This window comes from Diceros bicornis, unplaced genomic scaffold (genome assembly GCF_020826845.1).
Source record: "Diceros bicornis minor isolate mBicDic1 unplaced genomic scaffold, mDicBic1.mat.cur scaffold_108_ctg1, whole genome shotgun sequence".
Lineage (NCBI taxonomy): Eukaryota > Metazoa > Chordata > Mammalia > Perissodactyla > Rhinocerotidae > Diceros > Diceros bicornis.
This window is the reverse complement of record NW_026691022.1, coordinates 474,593-501,800: the sequence shown is the minus strand read 5'-3', so window position 1 is coordinate 501,800 and position 27,208 is coordinate 474,593. Positions and strand designations below refer to the sequence as shown.

At 38.5% G+C, this 27,208-nt stretch overlaps 1 protein-coding gene across 9 annotated transcripts; it reads left to right on the top strand.

Annotated features, from left to right (window-relative positions):
• The first annotated feature begins 3,048 nt into the window (after positions 1-3,048).
• Positions 3,049-25,347, top strand: LOC131402463 (5'-3' exoribonuclease 2-like). Of its 9 annotated transcripts, none has more exons than XR_009218682.1 (6): positions 3,049-3,174; positions 11,837-11,911; positions 11,998-12,131; positions 16,590-16,658; positions 18,165-18,237; positions 25,217-25,347. XR_009218682.1 is itself a non-coding variant. In XM_058537205.1 (5 exons), the coding sequence occupies exons 1-4, from the start codon at positions 3,100-3,102 to the stop codon at positions 16,654-16,656; spliced, it is 351 nt and encodes a 116-aa protein (XP_058393188.1). In that variant the 5' UTR covers positions 3,049-3,099; the 3' UTR covers positions 16,657-16,658; positions 22,526-22,551. The 9 variants fall into 9 exon arrangements, 3 of the variants coding, with proteins under 3 accessions (XP_058393188.1, XP_058393190.1, XP_058393187.1); XR_009218681.1 differs by lacking the exon at positions 25,217-25,347 and adding an exon at positions 22,526-22,569; XR_009218685.1 differs by lacking the exon at positions 25,217-25,347 and adding exons at positions 12,370-12,477; positions 22,526-22,569 and having other exon boundaries at positions 11,837-12,131; positions 16,614-16,658.
• Positions 25,348-27,208: the final 1,861 nt, after the last annotated feature.

The window sequence follows — 27,208 nt, the reverse complement described above, 5'->3', positions numbered from 1 at the left end:
AACCAGCGTTTTCTGATTTCCCTTTAGATTTCTTCTTCGACTCATTGGTTATTCATGAATGTGTTGTTTAATTCCCACATATTTATGAATTTGCCAAATTTATTCCTACTATTGATTTCTAATTTTATTTTATTATGGTTGGAGAACATACTTTGTATTATTTTTATGCTTTTAAATTTATTGGGGTTTGTTCTATAGCCCAACATTTGATCTGTTCTGGAGAATGTTCCCTATGTACTTGAGAATGTATATTCTGTTGTTGGATGGAGTGCTCTGTAGAAGTCTGTTAGATCTGGTTGGTTTGTAGTGTTGTTCAAGTCGTCTATTTCCGTGTTGATCTTCTGTCTAATTGTTCTATACATTATTGAAAGTGGGGTATTGAAGTCTCCAACTATTGTTGAATTGTCTGTTTTCATTTCTATTAAAAGTTTCATGTATTTCAATGCTCCATTAATAGATGCATATATGTTTTTGTTATGTCTTGAACTATTGGCCATTTCATCATTATAAAATGTCACTGTCTCTAGTATTCTTGTTTTAAAGTCTGTGTTGTCTGATGTTAGTGCAGCCACTCCAGCTTTCTTGTGGTTGCTGTTTGCATGATATTCTTCCCCATCCATTTACTTTCAGTGTTTTTGTCTCTGTGACTCTCGTGTGTCTCCTGTAGACAACATATAGTTGGATCATGTTTTTTTTAAATCCAATCTAACAATCTTTCCCTTTTGATTGTTCAATCTATTCACATTTAATGTTACTGATAGAGTTGGATTTACATCTGCCATTTTAGTTTTTGTTTTCTATATGTATTTTCTAATGTAGCATTTTAATTTCATTAGTGATCTGTTTTTTAGTTTTTTTTTTTGGAATTTTTTTAAGTAATTGCTCTAGGGTTTACTATATACGTCTCATCAGCTTTAGATTTGTACTAGCTGAATTTGGGTAATATGTAGAACCTTTACTGCTATGTAGCTTGATTCCCATTTTCCCTTTTTTTTTTTTGGTATTGTTGTTATATGTATTATATCTGTTAATGTTACAAACTCAACATTGCATTGTTATAATTATCATTTTACCATCTGCAGTCATTTCCTTAGCTCATTGCAACTTTGCTTCCATCCACCTCCTTTTGGGCTGTTACTAGGAAATATATTACACTTATATTAAATTGTGCGTTTGAAGCCATGATATGTTGTGTGATATTATTTTATACAATTGGTTTTTAAATCAGTTAAGAATAGAAAGGATAAAAAATATGTATAATTACCTTTACTGGGGTCACTTGTTTTCAGCCTGAAGAACTTTCTTTAGTATTTCTTGTAAATCAGGTCTACTAGCAATGAATTCTCTCAATTTTTGTTTATCTGGCAAAGTCTTTATTTTTTCTTCATTTTTGAACAGTACCTTTCCTGAATATAGAATTCTTAGTTAAGAGTTTTTTCCTTCAGCACTTTATATGTGCTATCCTACTGCCTTCTGGCCTCCATTGTTTTGTCCCAAACTAGCGTGGGACAAAAGGAGAATTTACTGGCTCATAGAATTAAAGAATAGGTTTACCAACCAAACTGCAGGAAGAGGGATTTAGCTGTACTCAAAAACCACTGGAACCAGGGACTTAAATCTGCTTCTCTCACTGCGGACTGGCAGCAAGTCCCATTCTCTTTCAGCTTTCAGCTATCTGGGAGGGACTGCCTTACCACCTTCCTATGGTTCTCAGTTCAAAAATGCTGGGCAAGGACTCTCAATGGCCCAATTTGCCCAGCTGTTCAATCACCTACCTTGTGTGTGGTCTTACAAGAACACAGCACCTCCTAGGGGAACCAAATACTTGATGAGGAGGGCCTGTTTCCAGAAGAAATGAGGGACTTCACAATAGACATAATACTCCGGAATAGTTCTGGCTGTCCTTAAGTAAAACATGGGCTAACCATTTCTCTTAATTTCCACACCAGCAGTTTAAACAGTTTAAAGAAGTTTAAAGTGGCATCAGACCACAGAGGAAGGGGCAGTAAATATTTGCACACCAGGTAGCATGGAGAAATACTTTCATAAAGGCCTCTTGAGGTGAGCCTTTAGGACTGAGCGTGATTTGTCAAGCCAAGAGGGGATTCCATGGAGAAACGCTTCCAGGCTTGAACAAATGGACATAAATCTCTCTTCTTCCAGATCTCTTTGTATATGCTTAACAAAAGGATTTGAAGCCATCAGAAAATAAAGGATAAAAGCATCCTGTTAGTAAGGACAGAGCATTAAATGATCTTGACTTGGACTGAAACACAGCAGTATGAATAAGCAAGTAACTTAACCCCTTTACAGCTCGGCTTTCTCATCTGTTACATGAAGATGATAATATGTAACACTCTCAGAAGGTTCACGTGACAATTAAATGAGATAATCCCTTAGCCAAAGCTTTAGTACGTGGTAAGCGCTCAAATAAATGCTGGAGAGTGATATCAGCAATTATTTTATACTCATAAATGTAGCTGGAAGGTTGAATTAGATGCTAAATGCCGGCTAGATCCCATTTTATAACTAAAGGGAGTTACGCAAACCAGCCATCATTCGTGTAAAATACCTAAAAATATTCCTTTTCATAGTCCAAGTACGTACTGTGGCACAAAACCGGGAGAAACCAGGACATAGAAATAATGAGTGTGTTTAGATGCTTTGATTCTACTCTGAATTGAGATGGGTGAGAAAAAGGAGGTGATCAAACTGGCAAGGAAGACCTCCCTCCCCGGGCGCCTGCGGAGCACGGGGATCCCGCCCCAGTGGAACCCGAGGGCTGGGGAAGCAAGACGCCGGCGCAGCCCGGGATTCCCCGCGACTCACATGAGGTCGACCTCGGGCTTCAGGGCTGGCACCACTGAAAGCTAACGCGGCAAGCGAGGCCAGCCGCAGCCCCCACCACCCGGTCAGCCGTAGAACCCCGAATCCGACAACCAGCCCGGCCCAGAGCCTCCTTCCCGGCTTCCCCTGCGGCGGCGGCGCCGTGACATCACTTCCCGTCGAGGGCGCGCACGTGGGAGGAAGTCCCGGTGCCCCGGCTGCCGCTCCCACCTGTCTCTTCTGGTTACGTTCGTCCGGGGCCGCGACGCCGCTATGGGAGGCCCGGCTTTCTCTCGCTGGCTCAGCCGCAAGTCCCCGTCCATCCTTGTCAGCTGCGTGGAAGAGAAGGTGAGGAGGCGCCTGGCGGCAAGCCCGGAGCCCCAGCGCGTCTCGGCCGCGGCCCTCGGGACCCGCCGCCTGTCCCCGGGGTGCCGCGCCGGGGCCCGCGCTGCTCTGTGGGCCCCGCGGGCGGCCCCGGCCCGACACGCGGTTGGTCGCCGACACTCGTTGTCGGGGCCCTGGGAGAGCAGCCTCGGCGGGGCGAGGGCCGAGCGGGGTCTGAACTCGCTGGAGGGCGGCTCCTCCCCTGCCCGCTTTTTCCGGCCCGGAAGGCCCCGCCCACGGCTGTGTTTCCTCTCGGCGCAGCGCGTTTCGGGTTTCAGAACAGGCTCGAAGGCGTTGGGCTGCGCACGCCTGCTCCGCTGAGTTAGCTGGGTAGCGAGGCGCACGTGTTGATCCCAGCCTCTTGCAACCTTGTAAAGTCACCCCCCGCGGCGAGCTTTTTGTTGTTTACTGCCCGTGCTCCAAAGGTTTTCTCCTGGTGTGAAAGGACTGTTGTTGCTGTTTTAGATCCTACGGTGAAAGCAGCATCTTAGAAACGTCTAGGACGAGACAGAAGTCTCATAAGTGCCCCCTTCTCTAGGTGCCCCCACTGCTGGACAGAAGGCTTGTTGAAGTTTTCAGAATTCCTGGATGCACTTAAATACTTTGTTGTTTGTTTGTTAATGTATGTGTCGACTTCTGGCCATTATTGAGTTTTCTCTTTATCGTTCCCGTGATCCCGTCCAAGTTCGATTTTGTGCTTGGAATTTCTGGATTGGGAAGGTTCAGCGGCGCTTCATGCCCCTCGCCCCTTCGTTTTTGAAGGAAGTGCCCGTCAGTCACAGTGAACTGCATTCTTTTGCTGAGGTTGGTGAGATCTTGATTTTTACTTAGCTCCTATCCAGGAGGAACTGAAAGCCTTGTTTTGATGGCAGTTTCAGTATTCCTTGTGTTTTTCCCAAAGAGAAACTGTTAAACTGAATGCTGGTTTCCTTTGTTTTTAAAACTTCCATTAAACTTGACTTGCATCTCATCCCATTTCTACTCTGTAGAGATAACCATTTTTAACTGTTTTGGTTCTGTCTCTAGATATCATGATTATGCCTGATTTATTGGTTTTGGATCTATCTATTGAATTCTAGCTATGATAGAAGAGGATTTCGTCACTCATGCGGCATCCCCTTCCCCATTCCTAATAGTAAATCACTGTCTTTATTTCTTCTCTTGGTAAGCTTTATAACTTTGAGTAGTATGTCTTTTTTATTACATCTTCTATTTAAAGTATCCCTTGACTTCTCACTTTCTAAGGTTAGGTATTAGCTTTTCTACCTCTGCTGTTCTTACTCTTCACCCCAAGCTTGCCAGCTGTCCTTTTGCTTTGTTGGCATCCCAAATTAAATTGTCAGGGCTTTGGCTATATATGGGATTGTTTTAAAAGCTGAAAAATCAAATAGTATTGTAAATTCTTGTCACTTTCCAGATTCAAGTTATGCTGTGATACTGTTTCTTTTCTTGTGCTACTTTTGTCTTTTTCTTGGTGTTATCTTTCTGTTTTCCTCTTTATACGGTTCCACATCCAAAGTCGCTCTTTTATTTGGTATTCTATCAAGTCCTCTTTCTTCTTGGAGACTCCTTCTTGAGGTCTTTATTTCTGTTGCTGTCACACCTGGTTCTTTAAGGCTTGCTGGAAAGCTGCTTCCTGAGATTTTTAAAAATTCCTTTCTTCAGTTGAGGGTACTATTTTCTGATCATCTTTCTTGGCCTAAATCCTTCCTTGGTTTTTATTCTCAATTGAATTCTTAAGAAATGCTGTGCGGGGTGTGAGTTTTCTGAATCTGTTCTACCCTTGTACACATGAGTGGTCATTAGCTAGGCATCAAGTTTGAGCTTGCAAATTAGTTTCCCTCAAATCTTTGAAAGTGCTGTTCTTTTGACTTATGTCATCCAGTATTTTTGATGAGTTTTTTTTTTTTGTGAGGAAGACCGGCCCTAAGCTAACGTCTGCCAATCCTCCCCTTTTTGCTAAGGAAGACTGGCCCTGGGCTAACATCGGTCCTATCTTCCTCCACTTTATATGGGACGCTGCCACAGCATGGCTTGCCAAGCGGTGCGTCGGTGCCCGCCCAGGGTCCAAACCCGCGAACCCCGGGCCGCCGCAGCGGAGTGCTAGCACTTAACTGGTTGCACCACCGGGCCGGCCCTTTGATGAGAAGTTGAATGTTAATGTGATTTATTTATTTAACCGATACTTATGTAGTATTTAACACATACCAGGCACTGTTCTAGGCACTTTATAGATTAATTTATTAAATTCTCATAACAACCACATGACTACTACTACTTACTATTATTACTATTACAGATGAGAAAACTGAAGCACAGAGGGGTTAAGTAATGTACTCAGGGTCACTTGGCTAATACATGGCAGAGCCATTGTTAAAATCAGGAAGGCCATGCTCTTAATTTCTATGTTCTGCTTTCGTTCTTTTGTAGTTGATCTATTTTTCTTTCTGAACTTTTTCAAGATCTTTATCCTTGGTAGTGTAAGTGTTCATGATTATGTACTTAGTTATAGATTTTTTTAAAATTTCAGTTTATTTTGATTGGTGCTTGGCTGACTCTGAGGCTGAGGACTTGTGTTCTTCAGTTCTAGGGAATGCTCCTTGATTGTTTCTTGACCTCCTTTTTCACTGCCCTCTCTGAACTCTGGATCCTGGTCCTCCTAGAGTGATTTCTTTTTCTTTCGTCTCTCTGTTCTCCCCCTCCTCTCCTCCTCCTCTTGCAGCTTTATTGAGGTATTATTGACCTACAACAAACTGCATATATTTAAAGTGTACAGTTTAATACATTTTGAGATATGTGTACATCCATGAAACCATCACCATAATCAAGATAATGAGCGTCACCTCTAAAACATTCCTTCTGGCCCTTTGTTATTCCTCCCTACAACTGTGTGCTGCCTGTCGTTAGTCAACCACTGATTTATTTCTGACTCTGTAGATAAGTTTTCATTTTCTACAATTTTATATACATGGAATTATATAATATGTACTCTTTGTTTTACCTGGCTCAGTTACTTTCATTCAGAATAATTATTTTGAAATTCGCCCATGTTCTTCCATATATCAATAGTTCATTTCTTGTTATTTTTGAGTAGTATTCTGTGTTGTGCATGTATCACATTTTGTTTGTTCCTTCACCTGATTGAGGAACATTTGGATTGTTTCCAGTTTTGGGCTATTAAACAAAACACTTCTGTGAACATTGGTGTACAAGTCTTTGTGTGGACATGTGCTTTCATTTCTTTCGAGAAAATACTCAGGAGTGAAATGGTTGAATTGTGTGGTAGGTGTGTGATTAGTTAAAAACTTGCCAAGCTGTTTTCCAAAGTGGTTGTACGATTTTACATTGCCGCCAGCATGTGTGCAGGTTCTAGGTGCTCCACTCCCTCTCCAGCACTTAGTCTGGTTAGTCTTTTTTAGTTTTAGCCGTTCTAGTCTAGTGTTATCTCGTTGTCCTTTTAATTTTCATTTGCCTGATGACAGATGGTGTTGACCATCTTTTCAGGTGCTTATTTGCGTGCTGTGTATCTTCTCGAGCAAGGTGTCTATTCAGATGTTTTGCTCATTTTTAAGTTGGGTTGTTTGTCTTATTGAATTGTAGAGTTTCTTACATGTTGATATATCTTTTGCAGGTATTTTCTCCTACTCTGTGGCTTACCTTTTTACTTCTTACCAGTGCAAAGAACAGAAGTTTTTAATTTTAATGAAGTCTGTTTTATATATATTTTTATGTATTTCCGCTCTTTGTATTGTATTTAACAATCTTTGCCAAAGCCAAGGTCACTAAGATTCTCTCTTGTGTTCTCTTAGAGATGTTTTATAGTTTTAATTCATCCCATGGTTTCTGTTTTTAGTTTTTTAATAGGATGAATTACATTGATTTTGAAATGTTAAACTCGCCTTGCATTCCTTGGGTAAATCCCACTTGGTCATGGTATATTATTTTTATATACTGTTGGATTCAATTTGCTAGAGATTTCTTCATTTACATTTTTACATTTATGTTCAAAAAGGATATTTGTCTGTAGTGTTCTTGAAATGTCTTTGTCTAGTTTTAGTTTTTGAGTAACCTTGGCCTCAGATTGAGCTGCGCGGTATATACCCTCCCCAGTTTTCTGGAAGGGTGTGTCTAGAATTGGTGTTATTTCTTGCTTAAATATTTGGTAGAATTCACCAGCGAAGCTTTCTGGGCCTGAAGTTTTGGGGGAAGCTTTTTGTCTACAAATTCAATTTCTTTAGTAGATATAGAGCCATTCAGATTATCTGTTTCTTTTTGAATGAGCTGTTGTAATTTTTAACTTTCACAGGTTTTGTCCATTTCATCTGAGTAGTCAAATGTGTTGACAAAAGTTGTTCATAGTATTCCTTATTATCCTTTTACTATAGATAGAAAATGTGGTGATGTCACCTCTCTTATTTCTGATACTAATTTTGTCTTTTCTCTTTTGTTCCATTAATAGTCTGGCTAGACTGATCTCAAAGAACTAGCTTTTGGTTTCATTGATTTTTTCTCTGTTGTTTTTCTGTTTTCTTTTTCATCAACTTCTGCTCTTATTTGTTTCTTACGCTCACTTTGTGTTTAGCTTGCGTTTCTTGTCCTTATTTCTTAAGGTGGAAACTTAGGTCATTGCTTTGGTACATTGCATTTTATCTAATAAAGGTGTTGAGTGCCATAAACAGCCTTCTAGATACTGTTTCAACTCTATGCCACAAATAATGACATGTTGTGTTTTCATTTTCATTCAGTAACAAATATTTGCTGATATCCTCTTTGACTTCTTCTTTGGCCCATTGCTTATTTAGAAGAGTATTATTTAATTTTCAAATATTTGGGGGATTTTCCAGACTTTTTTTCTGTTATTGATTTCTAATTTAGTTCCCCTGTCAGAGAACATGCTTTGCATAATTTGAATCTTTTAAAAGCTTATCTGATTTGTTGTATGTCCCAGGATATGGTCTTGGTAAATGTTTCATTTTGACTTTAAAAAGATATATGTGCTGCTGGTATTGGGTGGAGTGTTCTATAAATGTTATCACGTTTGTTGATAGGATATGAAAGACTTGAACAACATTTACTGATTTTCTATCTCCTTGTTCTGTCAATTATTGGTAGGGGTGTGGAGATCTCCCATTATAATTTTTTGGATTTGTCTGTTTCTTCTTTTAGTTCCATTGTTTTTTGCTCCTTGCATTTTGAAGCTCTTTTATTAGGTACATAAATGCTTAGGATTGTTATGTCTTCTTGATGAATGGACTCCTTTATCATTATAAAGTGGTCCTCTTTATCCCTGGTAATATTCTTTGCTCTGAAGTCTACTTTGTCCCATATTAATGTAGCCAGATCTTTTGATTAGTGCTAGCATGGTCTATTTCCATCCTTTTACTTTTAGCCTGTTTGTGTCTTTATATTTAAAGTGTTTGTTTTTGTAGGCAACATACACTTGGGTCTTGCCTTTTTATAGTTTGATGATCTCTGCCCTTTTTTTTTTATTGTGGCAAAATATACGCAACATAAAAATTGCCATTTTAACCATTATAAGGTTTAGAATTCAGTGACATTAAGTACATTTACAATATTGTGAAACCATTGTGACTCTTCATTTCTGTAACTTTTTCATCATCCTAAACAGAAACTCTATACCCATTACACAATAATTCCCCGTTCTCCCTTCTCCCCTACCTTCTGTCTTATGAATTGCCTATTCTAGGTACCTAAGATGAGTGGAATCATATAGTATTTGGCATTTTGTGTCTGGCTTATTTCACTTAGCATGTTTTCTAGTTTCATCCATGTTTAGCATATATCAGAGTTTCATTCATCTTTAAGGTTGACTAATATCCCATTGTATGTGTTTATCACATTTTGTTTGGACACTTGGGTTATTTTTACCTTTTGACTATTGTGAATAATGCTGCTGTGATCATTGGTGGACAAGTATCTGTATGCCACATCAATGCTTTGGGTGTATACCTGTGAGTGATTCCTACTTTCATTTCTTTGGGTGTATACCTATGAGTGGAATTGCTACATCATATGGTAATTCCATGTTTACCTTTTTGAGGAACTGCCACACTGTTTTCACAATCTCTGCCTTGTAATTGGGGCATTTAGAACATTTACGTTGAATGTGATTATTGATATGGTTAGATTTAAATCTATCATCTTACTGTTTGTTTTCTGTCTCATCTGTTTTTTGTTTCCGTTCTCCATTTCTTCTTCTTTTGGTTTAAGTATTTTTTATGATCTCGTTTTATCTCTTTTTTTAGCCTTTTAACTATTAATTCATTCAACCATCAATTTCTTCACTTTGTGTCCTTGGCTCATACAGTCCTCCATTCGTTAGCTTTCTGATCTTGGGAAAATGACTTAAACTCTCCTAAACTCTAAAGAACTGGAGCTTCTTGCATTATACCACACTGCTCCCTACCATCTCTATCCTCTGGTCATTTCTGTATGAGAGCTGAAATAAGGCAGAGTGTCACCTTGTTTGACCTCAACTGGAACGTGTGTGTTGATAGACTGAAATTTTTCACTGCTCTGCTCATGTTTGCGAATGACCATGAGAATGCTGCAAATACTGATTTGGGATTCCAAAAAACTTTTAGTGAGTAGGTGAATTCACAAATATGGAACTTGTAAATAATGAAGATCAGCTATATATGTACCACATAGGGTGGTTGTGTGGGTTAAATCAATTAATACAAGTTAAGTTCTTCAAACAAAGCCTTACACAGACTCATTTGATGTTTCAGAAATTTATTTGGTGAGTTAGTTTTTAGTAGTTTGTATGTCCAGGTATAAGTGAGGATATTTTTATGTCTAATTTTTGGTGACATTGCATAGTGTAGAATTGTGCTCTTTTCATGTGGTGAAATCCAGGTTTCCTACCCTGCTTTTTTCCTGTCACTCGTCTACTTCATTTAGTTTTTTTTTTTTTTTTTTTTTTTGGCCAACATGCAGGCATGGCTTTAAGGGCAGGAAGGATTAATAATGAACAAAAGCGATGTTGCTCCCTGATCCTACATTCTGCTTTCTTCACTATGACTTTTTTTTTGGAGCTGGCTACTACATTTTTTAGGCAGCTTTATTGAGGTATTATTCCATATCTCAATTTTTTTTTGAGATATGATCTCATATCTCTTTATTGAGATATGATCCCATACCATACGATTCACCCATTTAAAGTTTATAATTCAGTGGGTTTTTTTATATATTCGCAGATGTGTGTAACCATCACCACAGTAAATTTTAGAATATTTTCATCACCTCAAAAAGAAGCCTGAACCCTTCAGCTACCATCCCCTTATCCCCTGACCCTGTTTACCCCATCCCTAAGCAACCACTAAGCTACTTTTTGTCTCTATAGATTTCCCTATTCTGACTTTCCTATGACTAGAATCATATAGTGTATGGTTTTTTTTTGGCTGGCTTCTTTCACTTAGCATTATATTTTCAAGGTACATTTATGTTGTAATATATAATACAAAATATACCATTTTAACTATTTTTAAGTGTATAATTGAACAGCATTAAATATATTCAGGTTGCTTCATTTTTAAAATAAAGAGAAGACTATTTTTGATTAGATTTTTTACTTACTTTCTCTGTTCCCTCTCATAGAAATGTGTCTTTGAAAACTCTTTAAAGACACATTCAAAAGCATGCATGTACTCATCCTTTCTACTCTCCACTTTTTCTAACATAGCTTGTAAGTATACGAGGCTTAAGTCTCATAGGTAATAATGTCCATGGCACATGATTTGTTTGTACAAGTAATGTTTCAAATGGTTATTCTTAAAAGGAACTACAAATCAAATATATTAAACTTGTTGATACTTTAAACTTCTTGATACTTTTAAGTTACTCCTAGTTTCTGCATATTTTGGGTTCACTTGATTATATCCAGTCTCTAAAGAGGTTTCTATCTGTTTTAAGAATATGGTACCTCTTTAAAAGACATAGTGAGTGAAAAGAGCAGGTAAGAAATATGCTGTATGCTCACAGAGAAGGGTCTAGAGGCATACACATCAAAATACTGGTTGGCTATCCGTCAGAGATTGGCAAACTCCAGCCCTCTAGATTTGGCCTATGAGCTAAGAATGGTTTTTACTTTTTTTTATTTTTAAAGGAAGATTAGCTGTGAGCTAACATCTGTGCCAGTCTTCCTCTATGTTATATGTGGGTTGCCGCCACAGCACGGCTGACTAGTGGTGTAGGTCTACGCCTAGGATCCGAACCTGCGAACCCTGGCCGCTAAAGCGGAGCATGCCAAACTTAAGCACTATGCAGGGGGCCGGCCCTGGTTTTTATATTTTTAAAAGATTGTAAAAACGAAATAAAACATGAAAGAATATGCAACTGAGACCCTGTGTGTCCCGCACAGGGTAAAATATATATATTTACTATCTGGCCCTTTGCAAAAAACATTTGCCGATCCCTGGTCTAGGTATGATTGGGATTATGGGTAGTTTTTATTTTTAAAGTGGTTTGGTGAGTTCTTTTTTTATTTAGTACTTGTAATATTAAAATGGATCTTGCTTTAAAATAAGCTATAATGTTCATTTGGCTGGAAAAAAATTACAGGGTTTAGAGTAGACTTGTTTAATCTTTACTCCTTTTGTTGCAGCACGATGAACTTGCAGATAGTCTTCCTTGTGCAGAAGGAGAGTTTATCTTCCTTCGTCTTAATGTTTTTCGTGAGGTATGGAGCAATAATCACTAGAATCAGCCCTCTAAAACAGAGTGCCGTTTCATAGCTTTAATGGCAGCATTCCTTTTTGGTTGTAGTATTTGGAAAGAGAGCTCACCATGGCCAGCCTACCGCTCACATTTGATGTCGAGAGGAGCACTGATGACTGGGTCTTCATGTGCTTCTTTGTGGGAAATGACTTCCTTCCTCACCTGCCGTCGTTAGAGATTCGGTATGTGTGTTTGTGTGGGTTTTTAAACTACTGTTGTAGCCTTCTTGCTTACAGTGCGTACTGGTCCTAATACATAATGTTTGTTTCCTGGAGGCACGGAAGGTGCAATTGACCGTTTGGTTAACATATACAAAAATGTGGTTCACAAAACTGGGGTGAGTTCATTCTTGAATGATTTCAAAACAGAAGTATTTGCTTTTATAAGAAGATTATTTTACATGTATTTTATCACTTACAGGGTTACCTTACAGAAAGTGGTTATGTCAATCTGCAAAGAGTACAGATGATCATGTTAGCAGTTGGTGAAGTTGAGGATAGCATTTTTAAAAAGAGAAAGGATGATGAGGTAAAGTGTTTCTATTGCAGTAGCTAAATTGCTCCTGTCTCTAATATGCTGTGATGATCCTGTGATTGTACTTTTAACCTCTTTGAATGCATTGTTATATTATTATAGTGTATCAAACGCCAGTGTAATCATGAGTGGCCAGTGCTTTGATTATTTTATAAAGGCTGTGATGCTTGCTGTGTGGAACTGTGTATTGCACACTGTGTGAATTGCACTGTAATTTTTTTCTCTCTTCATAATCCTGATTAAGATAAAAATCCAAACACGTGTCTGATCAACGGGATGTGAAATGAGGGTTCCAAGACTGGGAGAATGCTGGGAATGAACTAGTGGATGCCATGTTTTATAGGAAATGTTGATGCTGTGGAAGTCAGGTGAAGACCTAGAAACTCTGTACTCTGGTAGTGGAGTGTAGGGGCCTCTGGGTTAGATAGCATCAGTCTAGGCAGAGGGTTGCAGCTCTGAGTAAGCAATTAAACATAAAAGAAAGAAAGAAAATAATAAAGCACTTGGAAATTGATGACATATGATGGAGTGAGTGCTTAGGTGAGAAATCCAGTCTGGCTTGGACAGTTTGGAGTGTGGTTGGGCCGTTCATGAGACAGCAAGAAGTGGGGGTAGAGCAGGTTGGGGTGAGGACAAGGTAGAAATTGAGGTTCATTTTGGAGATACAGAGTTGGAGGTGTCACAGGACACCTGAGAGGAGAAAAGTCCGTGAAGCAGTTAGATGGATATGTGTAAAGCTCAGGGCAGAAGTCTTTTGGAAGGAGATTTGAGAACATTAGCAGAATACTTCACGTCATGAGTGTGAAGTTGAAATCCCTGGAGCTTTGTATGGAGTTCAAGTGCCTCCAACAGAAACCTTAAGAAGCATAGATGTTAAGGAGAAAGGGGAGTCAGTTCTAGAGAGGTGGGAGGAAATCCCTGAAGAGATGAGAAGCCACTGGTGCTGCCGGAGGCGTCAGAGTGAGATAGGCCCCTAGTCCATGGCCAGGGGTTCAGAGGTCCTGAAGAGTTAGTGGGGTGGAGGGGCAGTAGCCTGGAGGCAGAGTAGGTTGCAGGGTGGTTGTGCAAGAGTGGCAAGGGAGGCAAGCAGTGGGTAAAATGAGCAGACAGTAGCTTTTTAGAAAGAGAGTGAAGGAAATCCTTTTAGAAACTGATTTTATAAAAAGTCATATGGCTATTTTGAGCAAATAGCAACATAATAATGTTGCTACATTGCTTCATTATCTCCTAACAGATTAAAACATGTCATTGCATCTGACAAGATTTTATATTTTCTTCAGCTTTGTATGCTATAGCTAGTGATCTCTTTTTTAGAACCTTGGGTACCATTTTATATAACAGTGTGAGTAGACTGTAAGTGTTCTTTTTAAAGCCTTTGGTACTTGGTAATGTTCTGTGATGGCAAGAATTTTTCACATGTAAAATTTAAATAGCATAACTGACTTTGTCTAGGATATCAAATGTCTATCAGGACTAGGATATCAAATGTCTATCAGGACAGCCATTTTTAACTAAGCCTTCAACAATTATGGTGGCTCCACCTGACCTGCTGCCATTTATGCTTAAGAAAAAACTACACATACGGTGTAGTACTTGGTGTAAAAGCCTCACGTTAGAACAGTCCTTTTATGTGGTTTTAGGTTACTCTGTACTATTAAGTATTGGTGATATTTGCCGTTAGAGTGGGATGTATGGGATTTGATAGATACCAGAGTGCTTCAGATTTGAGTAATAAAGGTTCCAGCTGGCCTGACAGAGAGGGCATTTTAAAGCTTTGAATCGTTTTTGGTATCCCTGACATCATATGATGTTTGTCAGCATAGTTGGACATCGGGGAAATTTATGAACCCTCAGAAATTCAATATAATAGTATCTAGGTGTGTGTATTTTCCCAGGAAGTGTGTCTCCGGCTTTTGACAGACTTCCAAAGAAGTTCATAGCACACAAAAATTAAAGATCAGTAAAGTCCAACCAGGTGTACCTATTTTGCTTATGTGTAACTACCACCCTTAGAAATAGGTATTTAACTGACCAGCAGAATACATGGTAAAAGAGGAATACATCAATATTTATTATTAAAATTGAGCAGTTAGGTCAGAAATATGATGCTTTTTATTTTATGAGCTTTGATGTTTGCCTTTTGTCTTGCAAATCTTCTTCATTTATTCAGCATATATTTATTAAGTGTTTACCGTGTGCCAAATAGTATTCTGAGTGTTACTGATACAACAAAAAACAAAAGAAAAAAGCAGACAAAAATTCTTGACCTCATGGAGCTGATATTCTTCCGCGGGAGATGGACAATAAACACAAAAACTAAGTAAAGTGTGTCATGTGTTAGAGAGTGATAAGTGCTGTGAAGAAAAAAGCAGATGAGGAAATATCTGGGAAGGTGGACATGAGGACATTGCAGTTCTAGAAAAGATGACTAGAGAAGGCCTCACTGACAGATGACTTTGAAGGATATGAGGGAGTAATCATGCAGGTGTTTGCCGGAAGAGCATTTCAGACAGAAGGAATAGCCAGTGCAAAGGCTCTAGGGCAGGAGCTTACCCAGGATGTTCAGGGAACAGCAAGGAGCCAGTGTGGCAGGCACAGAGGAAGCAAAGGGAAAGTAGTAGGGGTAGGAGAGGAGGTCAGAAAGATGGTGGAGGGCCAGATCTGGTAGGACCGTATAGGTCATTATAAGAACTTGAGCTTTCACTCTGCATCAGTGGAGGGTTTTGAGTATAAAAGTGACAAGATCTGACACATATTATAAAAGGATCACTCTAGCTGCCCTGTTGAGACTAACTGTATGGAGGCAAAGATAGAAACAGTGAGCCCAATTAGACTCTTTTGCGATAATCCAAGGGAGCCAACATGGTGGCAGTGGAGATTGATAAGAGGTAATTGGATTCTGAACATGTTTTGAAGGTAAAACTAGTGGATTTGGCTGGTGAATTAAATGCTAGGGGTGAGAGAAGGAAAGCTATTAAGAATGACTCCAAAGCATTTTGTCTGAGCAATTGAAAAATGGTCTGAGCTACTGTGATAAAGAAGACTGGGAGGTACAAAGCTAGGGGTGGGGATGCCATTTGGGGCATGTTAAGTTTGTACACCCAAGTGGAGATGTTGAGTGGGGAGAGGTCCTGACTGGGGAGTCATCAGCACGTAGATGGTGTTTAAAGCCGTGAGACTGGATGATTACTCCCATGAGAGTGAGAGGTCCAAGTACTGGGTGAAGAGGAACGCCAGTATTAAGGTGTTGGGAAGTTGAGGAGTGAAGGCATTCAGCAAGAGTGAAAGAGGAGAACCAGGTGAGTGTAGTGTCCTGGAAGCCAAGTGAAGAGCACGGATCAAGAAGGAAGAGTCACGGTCAGATACGGACTGAAAACTGAGTAATGGATCTCACAGTCTGTGGGTCATTGGTGACCTAGATAAGTTTAAAGATGGGGCAAAAGCTTGATTAAAGAAATTGGTGGTTTTGCTGTCTTAGGAGGTTTTAAGGTCGTCAGTCACCATGTATCCAGCATTCAGCCCCTCTCCTGGCACAAAGCACAAATTTCAGATCTCAATAGGGTGTTATATTGCAGGTGGCAGTACTGACTTGGAAGTGATGGAAGTGCAGCTGCTGGTAGAATGACAGTCAGTACAGCACCTGCTGGCCCCTGTTTCAGTCCACAGCAGCAGCCCTGGCCACCGTAGCTGTCGTCTCAGTGCCTTGATGCTCACAGAAACTTGGGCATGGGAGGAGTGCTTTCTGGGGTAAAGGAGGCCTTTGAGTGGCCCAAAGTAAATGGGGAGTTACTTATTTGTGTCTTCTCCGTATTGGTGGGCTACTTGCTCCAGGGTAAAACAGAGGGTCTTTGTTATGACTCTTGCATTCTTTCCTGAAATGATATCAAAAACTATCTGAAAAAAATTAAGAGGAATAATTAAAGTGTATCTAAACTCAATTTAGAATGATCTCTGTCTATCTAAAGTTCTGATAAGCAGCACTTTGAACATATAGTCCATTGCCTAGTTTAATTAGTTACATTTCTGGGGTCTTCCTTTAAAACTTTGTCTCCCAAATCATTCCTGGTAATGTTTAACTCTTACATTTTTGTGTAATTATTTGACAGAATATGTGGATTTTATACTTTTAGGACAGTTTTAGAAGACGACAGAAAGAAAAGAGAAAGAGAATGAAGGTGAGTTTTAATTAATTTCATCAGATTGGCAATAACATACATTTACAATTTGGGAGGAAGATAGCTTTTTATTCCTTATCCAGTAGTTTGTTAGGGACATAATGTCTACCCAGCTGCCTCTTACCTGGAGAAAGAATGCTGGTGTCAGTTTTAAAGAAGTCCTTTCTAAGCTCTAGAGTCTGAGGGGATACACTTGATGGGCCAGAGGGGCCGGGTAGCACTTAGCTATTTGAATTTTTTACAGTAATTGGGTATTGTTTTTGTAATAAAAATAGTTAGGTCTTTGTATCTTCTTGAAAGTTACTACACTCTGTCTATATCCTTGTCAGGTTACTCTTCCTAGAACACAACACTCGAAACTTTGTTGTTTCTCTGCTCAGAAATTACCAGTGACTCCTTAGTTCCCGCAGAATCCAGTTCTATCTTAGTCTGGCGTGCAGAGCATACTATGATCTGGTCAAGTTCTCACCCTGCTTTTCCCCAGTTGTCTTCTAAATATAGCAAGTCCCTCCTGACTCCGAGCATTGCCTTTGTTTGGTCCCTCTAAGTGGGTTTCTGACTTCACGGCTCCCTCCCATCTTACATTTTCCACGAGGCCTCCCTATTGCTTCTGCTTGTAATCCGGGTTGAGCAGTCCTTCCTTTTAACTCGAGTGCTTCTCGCTTGTGATATTTGTTTGCTTAGTTAATTGCATAACACTTTATACTCACTTAACTTCTTAAGTTTTTGTTTTTCTTGTCTTCCTTACTGGGTTTTAAACAAATGGAGTTTGGGGACTACCTTTTATTATTATGTTTTATTAGAATCGAGCAATTTCAGGAACCTATAAGGGAGAAAAGTAGAGTTATTTATTGTTGCAGGTGGATTCAAAACCACTTAGATAGGGAAGGGCATGTTTGATGTCTACTTTATGTATTATTATTTTCTTTCAGTCAGTGTCTATTTAAAAAATATCTTTTATCAGTCAGCCATGACTGTCACCTACTGTAGCTATAATCATAGCTCTAACTAATTGGAAACAAAGAGTTAAATTCCATCAAGGTGAAGGGTAAATAGAAGTTGTATTTCCTAAGTATAAATCAAACTCTTGGCTTATTTTTTTACCTTAATAGTTATCTTTATTTGCCTAAAATTGTGTCTTGAATGCGTTTTGAAATTGTAAGTGAACATAAGGGAATAACCTAATGAGATTTGAATAGCTTCTATGTATCAGAAAAGTGTATTGTATGTACTTTTATAGCAGAGTTATTAAATATTACAGACTATTGTTTACAGGGTAAGTTACCATCAAATCAAACTGTGGACAACCCTGTAATGTTAACAGAAATCCATTTCGTCTTTAAAGAGCTTACAGCAGGGACTCTTTTCCATTGCCTTCATTTCTTCCTGTCATCTAACTGTGTTGTGATTTAATTTTAATTTCTACATTCATTTCCATTTATGTTAGAGAGATCAACCAGCTTTCACTGCTGGTGGAATATTAACCCCTCATGCCTCGGGTTCAAGAAATTCACCAGGTTCTCAAGTAGCCAGTAATCCGAGACAAGCAGCCTATGAAATGAGGATGCAGAATAATTCTGTAAGTAACTTATTTTTATGTAGCATTGAAGAGTGGTGACTTTCAGATGCCTCTTACAGTTGTGTGTGAATTTTATCACTTAGCCTGGAGTTGTTTTGTTTTATAGTTTTTCTCAATTTCTTTTGCCTTGAGATATTTTTAACTCTGTTAAATCCTTATTAATATGAAAATATCTAAATGATGTGAAAGAAAAGAACATACATGTAAATGTGGATAGCTAAGTGGCTGCAGTGTTTCTCTAATGCAGTCGGGCCACAGTGCTTCCTGCTTCCCCAAAGGTACTGGGTAGTGATGGTGCTAGAAGCATGACAGGACCTCCAAATGTCTCATAGCTAGAGCAAGAGAAGAGGGTGGTTTTGCTGCCGTATTTCCCCTTTCCTCCCAGGGATCAGTTATGGGCATTTTGCAGAATAGTATTCCTCAGTTTGTCAAATACAGGTACTCCTCACTGCCTAAACTCTCACTCTCCAACTCAGACGTGGAATATATCTGAATACATATTTTAAGGTAGCTCTCATTATCCACATTTTTTTTAGAGCTCTTTTTTTGTTGCTGGGAAAGATTTGCCCTGAGCTAACATCTATTGCCAATCCTCCTCCTCTTCTTTTTTTCCCCCAAAGCCCTGGTAGATAGTTGTATGTCATAGTTGCACATCCTTCTAGTGGCTATATGTGGGACGCGGCCTCAGCACGGCCAGACAAGCGGTGCGTCAGTGCACGCCTGGGATCCGAACCCGGGCCGCTAGTAGCGGAGCGCACGCACTTAACCGCTAAGCCACGGGGCCAGCCCTGAGCGCGCCGACCTTTAACCACTAGGCCATCAGGGCTGGCTCGGTTGCTCCCTATTTATAAACTCAGGAACTGAATGGATTTGCCTCATGGTATTCCTCCTTATTTGAATGTTGTAATCCAGACTGCAGAAGCAAATCGTCTCAGCCAGCAAGGCTATGCTCTGTTCAGTAGCTTCCTGTAATGGCAGCAGGCCGTGAGCTCAGAGCACCCGGCAGGGGAGCAGCAGGGGTAAGGGAACAGACCGTGAACTAATGTACACAGACAAAAGGTAATCAAAGCTATTGCTTATTTCAGGCTAGTAGGCACGAGAGAAAGAGAGAGTGTTGTAGAGGGAGGAAAGATGTTATATAAGGTACAGTATCCTATGTAAACTTTTGCTATGATATATCCAAGGGTATTACGTAAGTTGGGATATTTAAATTTCATTATTCTAATAGTTATCCTATTGATGCTCAAATCCTTTATCACAGGGCAACCCTATATGTGAAATTTTTGCCATATCATGAGACTGGTTGAATTTATATTCCCATAAATTCACACTTAGAAGTTTTAGGACCTTAGATTTGGAATTTGGAAACAGATTTTGCATCTTCTGAGAGAAGCGGCTGGGGTTTCTGTTGTGTTTTTGTTCTGTTTTTCCTTTCTTGTCTTATTCCTTACACCATTAACAGAGTGGGATATGGAGAGTCAGTGAAAGGTTTTGCAATGAGATGCTTGTGTAGAATGGAAAAAGCTGATGTCCATCATTTAAGATTATAGTGACTACCGTCCTCACAGAATGAACTGAGAGTGACTAGTATTGCTAACACCACGTTGATGATAAAATGCTTTTTTCTTAATCTCAGGGAGGCAGGTAGGTTTAAACTTTGCCAGCTATGATTGCTTTGAGAAAGATTCCAATATTCAGGCTCCACAGGATTAGACTATATTGATTAATAATGTCTGCCATGGGAATAGGAATGGGGAGATTGGTGATTAGGTTGCTTATTTGATCCTGTCTTAATTCTCCTTGACACAGTTATTTCTACTGGAATCTTTGCATAGAGGAGTTTTCATCTAGAATGTGTTGAATTGAAGGAAATCATGAAGCCAAATTACCAGTTTATTTAAAGGAAGCCTTTACAGTTATGGATTTTTGCTGTGTTATTTTTTCTGAGCTGTTTGGGTGTGCTGGGCTCCAGTACTTGACTGGTATCTACTGATGGTCAACATGGTTAGTGTTTTATTAGATAGCTTCTGTTTCCTCATAAATATGTTTTTAAATTTTGCATTCTGAAGTGTAGTTTCATTATATTTGCGACCATTCTCAGTTTAATCAACTTTGATTGCAAAAACAGCTTTTTAAAAAGAAATTTGAATGAATTGGTATGACTCTGGTATGTTTAGGAAAGAATATTTCTGAATACTTTTGTTAGTAGAGATAGAGCAGAAAAGAGCAGCAGATCTTTAGCATTAAAGAGCAAACAACTTCTTTTCTTCTTTTTTTCCCTTGAAGGTATATTATTTTTGTTGTCTAAAGATAATTTATATCTTGTTTGTGAATTTGGGAAAGATTGCTTTGTTTACACCTTCTCTGTACTTAGATGATTGACAGGAATATCAGTCTCCTAATTTAATCCAAATGGATTAGTGTTGTTTAAAAACTAATAGGGATGACTTCCTGAATGGTTAACCGCCATGCGCCAGGCAGGCAGCTTTGATGTTTACGTATATTGTTTCATTTACTCCTTGCTATAACCTGTAAAGAGATAGAACAGTATCGTCCCTGTTTGAAGTTGAGGCTGACAGAGGTTAAATAAATTGCCCAAGGCCATACAGCTGGTCAAGGTTGGAGTTGGTATTTCAGACTCAGATGTGTCTGACTGAAAATACCCATCTCATTTTCCAAGTACAACAGTGCCTTCCTGGATTTATTTTTATTCTTTGTGGTTTGGTTTTTTTTTGTTGTTTTTTTTTTGGTGAGGAAGATTGGCCCTAAGCTATCATCTGTTGCCAATCTTCCTCTTTTTGCTTGAGGAAGATTTGCCCTAAGCTAACATTTGTGCCCGTCTTCCTCTATTTTGTATATAGGTGGCTGCCAACGAATGTTTTAGGTCTGTGCCTGGGAACTGAACCCGGGCCGCTGAAGCAGAGGGCCCCAAACTTAACCACTAGGCCACAGGGCTGGCCCCTGTTTTCTTTTTTCTTTTCTTTTCTTTTTTTTGATAGTATTAGCCATACAGTATCATGAATAAAATTGATATTATACATCTATTAAAGGAAAGTGTTGTGAACTCTATGTGAAATATAGTTTTGCTTTGTTGTAACTTTTCTTGGCCTTTGGTGTGAACTACCTTCATGCTGAGGTTTTAGTTACAGTATCATTAAAATAGGCTCCTGAGTTCTCGATTTAAAAATAATTTACTTGAAATATCCAATATACTGTGAATAACAGAAGAAAAACTTTACCATGAAAACATTTTCTGCCACTTAGGTTTTTGGTCATTTAACATTAAAGTTGCAGAACATTTTAATTTTTGTGTGTGTGTGTGTGTGTGTGTGAGAACGATTGGCTCTGAGCTAACGTCTGTTGTCAATCTTTGTCTTTTTGCTGAGGAAGTTTGGCCCTAAGCTAACATCCATGCCCATGCTCCTCTATTTTGTATGTAGGATGCCACCACAGCATGACTTGCTGAGTGATGTGTAGGTGTGCGCCCGGGATCTGAACCTGTGAACCCCGGGCCGCTGAAGCGGAGTGTGTGAACTTAACCACTATGCCACCAAGCTGCCCATAATTTTTTAGTTAAATATTAAAATACTTTAGGGTGCTACTATGTTCATTGAGTTAGGTACAAAGGGAAGATAATGGTAAATTTAAAGTGGTATCCAAGTCTTTGAAATAATAATAAAAGCTGCATTTTTCTAAGATGACTAATAGATTTTATTTGTACAATGAATTTTAAAACAACATGTATAAAATAGTTTAACAGATATCTGGCGGAGTCTCATTAAACTGTTGCTTTCTAGAATGGTTGTACTAGGTTGAACCACTTACATCTAACTTTATTCTCGCCAGCATTGAGTATTTTATGTATTAATTTATATACATATATATATATTTTTCCCCTTACAGCTTTGTTAGTTAATTGGTGGAAAGTGATCACAAATTCATAACACGAGGGAACCACCAAAGAAAAAAAATGTTCAAGTCCTATAATTAAAAAAAAAAAAATCTATGAAATTAAGTTTTTCTTATTTCTTCTGAAGCAGTTTTTACCCTAATGTTCAAATTCTTTTGAGTTTAAGCGTAGGAGGCTTGGTACTATATTATTCTTTTTTGGAGAGGTGGAGTAGGCCAAGATCAGTCTTTATACTTTCTAAATATATTTACCATATCTATTTAATAGCTTTAAAAAAATGTATTACTGTGAAGCATGGTGGTAACAGTAGTTGGATGTAACTTCTTATGTGAAATGAATAATTAAATCCTTCCTCTGTAATGTCATAATTGTCTACAGAGTCCTTCAGTATCTCCTAATACGAGTTTCACTTCTGATGGCCCGTCTCCGATAGGAGGAATTAAGCGAAAAGCAGAAGACAGTGACAGTGAACCTGAACCAGAGGATAACGTCAGGTGAAGCTATTTTTTGGTAGCATTTTGTTAGCAAATTGCTGAAATAGATGCCGTCTAATGAATGCTATTTAGCTTAGAGCAGCAGTGCCTTCAGATGCTTGCCTGTGATCTTTTTATCCACCAGTAATTAATGTGGAGGGTTAGGGTAGTCAGTAAATTCCAGTGAGATGTGTAAGCTATAGCTGTTAAACCTAAGTATCTAGATTAGTATGCATGCTGGTTTTCGTCCTCCAAGCCACTTTTCCCTCTGAGACGAGGCACTAGATTGGCTAGACATGAGGTGTTCAGCTCTATGTGATCTGAATGTTACTGTTATGAGATTAAATTTTCAAGCTGCTTAACCCAGAAAGTTCAGTTACATTTGGTTACTTGATATAGTTTGTTTTAATCATCTCAATTGAAAAGTTTCTTCTTTAAAATGAAATATGCAAAAGGCTTTCGGTTAAGAGAGAAATGTATTTTTAAAAACCACGAACTTGCATATGCACAACTATATTTCATGACAGAGAAGTTTCCCATTAGCTATATACTTAAAATTTATAGTCTGAAAATTGGAGTCTTTAATTTATACAGAAGTTTGAGATCATTGTATAATAAGATTAACAGCTTCTTGTGTGATTAAATCTGAATTTGAACCCTGGGCTCAAGTGCAAAGGGCCAACAACCTCAATAATTGTAACTCATTTAGAATTTTGCAAAATGATTTATTTCAAAGTTAAACAGTAGTGGTTCACAGCTCATGCTTCTTTTATAGGATGTGGATGATGTGTTTGTATTTATGATTAGAAACTTCAGAAGTGTGATGTCTGGTTCTGTATTTTCCCAACATCTTTTGATGTCAGATTCAGAGATCTGTGGTGACTTGTGATTGAGCATTTACCTGATCTGAGTTTTTTTTTTTTTTTTTTTTTTTTTTTTTTTTTTTTTTTTGTGAGGAGATCAGCCCTGAGCTAACATCCGCCAATCCTCCTCTTTTTTTGCTGAGGAAGACGGCCCTGGGCTAACATCGGTGCCCATCTTCCTCCACTTTATATGGGACGCCGCCACAGCATGGCTTACCAAGCAGTACTTCGGTGCGCGCCCGGGATCCGAACCAGCGAACCCCGGGCCGCCGCAGCGGAGCGCGCGCACTTAACCGCTTGCGCCACCAGGCCGGCCCCCTGATCTGAGTTTTTATCCTCTGCTTCTGCAACTCTTGGAGTATATTTTTTTGTTTTACCATGTAGCCATCATGATCAATATCAGCTTAATAGTTAACTTGATTTTTTTAGTACTTTATTGTTTAATTTTGGTGCTGAAGATAATCAAAGTAGAATTGCTTCTATCAAGAAATGCTTGGAGTTCTTAGCATTTATTTCATTAATAGTTTCTGTAAAATAGTGATATTCAACATTATGGATAGAAGATATTTCTCCTAATTGATGTTCTGTAAATCTTTTGCGTGGGGGCAAAGTTAAAATTGGTATGGTGTAGGGGCCGGCACGGTGGCACAGCAGTTAAGTGTATGCACTCCGCTTCGGCGGCCTGGGGTTCGCAGATTCAACTGCTTGTCAACCCATGCTGTGGCGGCATCCCCTATAAAGTAAAGGAAGATGGGCATGGATGTTAGCCTAGGGCCAATCTTCCACAGCAAAAAGGGGGAGGATTGGCATTGGATGTTAGCTCAGGGCTGATCGTCCTCAAAAAAAAAAGTAAATTAAAAAAATTGATATGGTGTATTCTGAAACATGACTGCAATTAATTAGTAAGATCTGGCACATGGTAGAAAAGAGCCCTTAATGGAGAATCATCCTGATGTTCTTGATCGTTCTTGATTTTTTTTTAGTATTCTTTGGCATCTTTAAATCTTTCAGAGATTGAGAAAGGAGTACTTAAAAAAATAAAAAATACTTTGAGTGAAAATGTGGTTTTTCACATTGTATTTTCAGTGATTAATGAAAATTTAGTGAATTGATGACCTCCTTCTAAGTTTTACCAGAACGTGTGTGTGTGTGTGTGTGTCCATGTCCTTCACTTATGCCAACAACGCTTTGCTGAATGAGGGAGAAGGCCCAAGGATAGGGAGAGTAGGTATATACATAATTTCTGCCTGGCTTCTAGATTATTCTTTTTCAAAAAAGTAATTTAGTTGACTTTCTTTGTGTAATTTAGATATACTTTAACAAACTGAGGAACTTGAACTATATAAAATATCTTCAGTATTTGCCTCTTAAAATGTAGTTTTAGAATTGTTCTACAATCAAAAAAACATGTAAAACAGTATGAAAATCTGAGCAAACAAGTGTTGTGTATCTACTTTAATAAATGATTATTCTCTTTTTTTTTACTGTAGTTTTGTAATGATCTTTCTAGAATCAGTGTTTGAGTTTTTAACGTTTAACTATCTTTAAGTTGATAATAAATCCTGTGAAAGTGGACTTTTTAGAAATAATTAAATGAAGCTATGTTAATATTACTGTTTAACTCATTTACATTTTACCTGGATATTAAGTATAAATTGATTGGGATGATAAATTGGTAGCTAGTTACTGAAAGTGTATTAATTCAACATGAACTGGCTTTGCCTGATTTTTAGGCTTTGGGAAGCTGGGTGGAAGCAGCAGTACTACAAGAACAAATTTGATGTTGATGCAGCTGATGACAAATTCCGTCGTAAAGTTGTACAGTCTTACGTTGAAGGGCTCTGCTGGGTTCTTCGATATTATTACCGGGTACAAAATGAATATTTTCCTCTAAATCTCTAGTTAATCACTTTAAGAAAATAGTTATTTCTATAATAGTGTGTGTTGTTGAGCTATATTGTGAAATTGAACCCAGACTCATATTTTCAAGCTTCCTGTAAAGAAGTTCATTACTTTAAATAAGATTTGTTTGTAAAGCCTTTGAAGCTCCTTAGGTGTTAATATATAAACGAAGCTAATTTTTGTTATGCTAAAGAATTTCAGCATTAAATAGTGTGGTTGAGAATACTTGGTCTTTAAAATTATTAAAGTTTATTGTTTTGTTTAATTGGAATAAAAAATAACAGAGTAACTAATACGCAGTCGCTAAATGACTGAACAAAGGACAAAAGCCTGGAAAATAACTGGTAAGAATTTGAAAGGAATTTGAATGATACCATTTCCTCCATATAGAGTAGTGATGTTACATGAAGTGCATTCTCATTGGAGTAATCTGTATCTGACTTAAAGCTTTTGATAAATGAGATGTCAGATTGGTGAGAGATTAGGCGGACATATAGGGGATTGTAGCACTGATAATACCTGGTTTCGTGCTTGGAGAGTGAAGCAAATTTGATGTGACTTGGGAATAGGTGAAGTTTGTTGGAAAGTAGAAAGTAATTTAATACACTAAGTATCAATTGTAAAATATTCTCATTTCGTGTTTTACTCTGACCCTCAACATTTTTCTCCCCAAAGCTGCCAGTACCTAGTTGTATATCCTAGTTGTAAATCCTTCTGGTTCTTCTATGTGGGACACCACCTCAGCATGGCTTGATGAGCGATGAGTAGGTCCGAGCCCAGGATTCAAACCGGCGAACCCTGGGCCGCTGAAGTGGAAAGTGTGAACTTGACTGCTGTGCCACTGGGCCCGCTCTGACCCTCAGGATTTTAATTCACTAGGCGCAGAGTCAAAACTCATTTCAGGAAGGCTTCTCTTTTCTTTGAATATAACTTACTGTTTTTTATAGTTAAAATAGTGAAGTCCAGAAACAAAGTAAAAGTATTTGGATTCTTCTGTATATTTTTTACTACTTTTTTTTTTCCTGCTTTCCTTGGCCATCAGTACCCTACCCAGTAAATAAAATTGATATGTGTTTGGGAGAAATTCTTCTAACAGTCATTTTGTTCTCAGCATACCTGTAAGTCATTATTTTTATTGGTTCCAGCCATGTGTGGTGGGTACCAGAGCATGAAGGCTGGTTTACCTGCAGTCACCGCTGCGTGTGTTTTGTGTCCTAGCTAGAAAGAGTGACACCCAGCTGAGAAGTAGGAATTATTAGAGTTAATAAACTCTTCACTGTCTTGGGCCCACAGTCGTCAGTTCTAAAATTCTTTTATAATAAGGCCTTTTTATTTTCATCTTTTAAAATAAAATTGTTAATTTTGTTTTTACTAGGCCCGGGATTAGTGACCTGATATCTTAATAACATTTTTTAAAAGGAACGAAACTTCATTTTCTTATCAGGCCTGATAACTTGAATGAAAGTTGTATCAAATTCTTTGTAACAGAAATATGTGACTTTTGTTTTGAATCTTTGCTTTTCTCCCTGATACAGGATTCTAGCATAATTGACTTCTACCCTGAAGATTTTGCTATTGATTTAAATGGGAAGAAATATGCCTGGCAAGGTAAAATTTAGACATTATTCCTTTTTTTATTTTTTTTCCTAAGGTGAAATTTTATTTATTTATTTATTTTTTTATTGATGTTTTAATTCTTTCTAACATTGTGAAATTTTGGGTTGTACATTTTTGTTTGTCCATCACCATATATATGACTCCCTTCACCCCTCGTGCCCACCCCGCACCCCCCAACTCCCACCCCCACTGCCCCTGGTAACCAC

Coding starts and splice junctions, on each gene's coding strand:
- LOC131402463 (XM_058537205.1), top strand. CDS start 3,100: ATGGGAGGCCCGGCTTTCTCTCGCTGGCTCAGCCGCAAGTCCCCGTCC. Junction 11,912..11,997: donor GTCTTAATGTTTTTCGTGAG/GTATGGAGCAAT, acceptor TTTTGGTTGTAG/TATTTGGAAAGAGAGCTCAC. Junction 12,132..16,589: donor CTGCCGTCGTTAGAGATTCG/GTATGTGTGTTT, acceptor ATTATTTGACAG/AATATGTGGATTTTATACTT.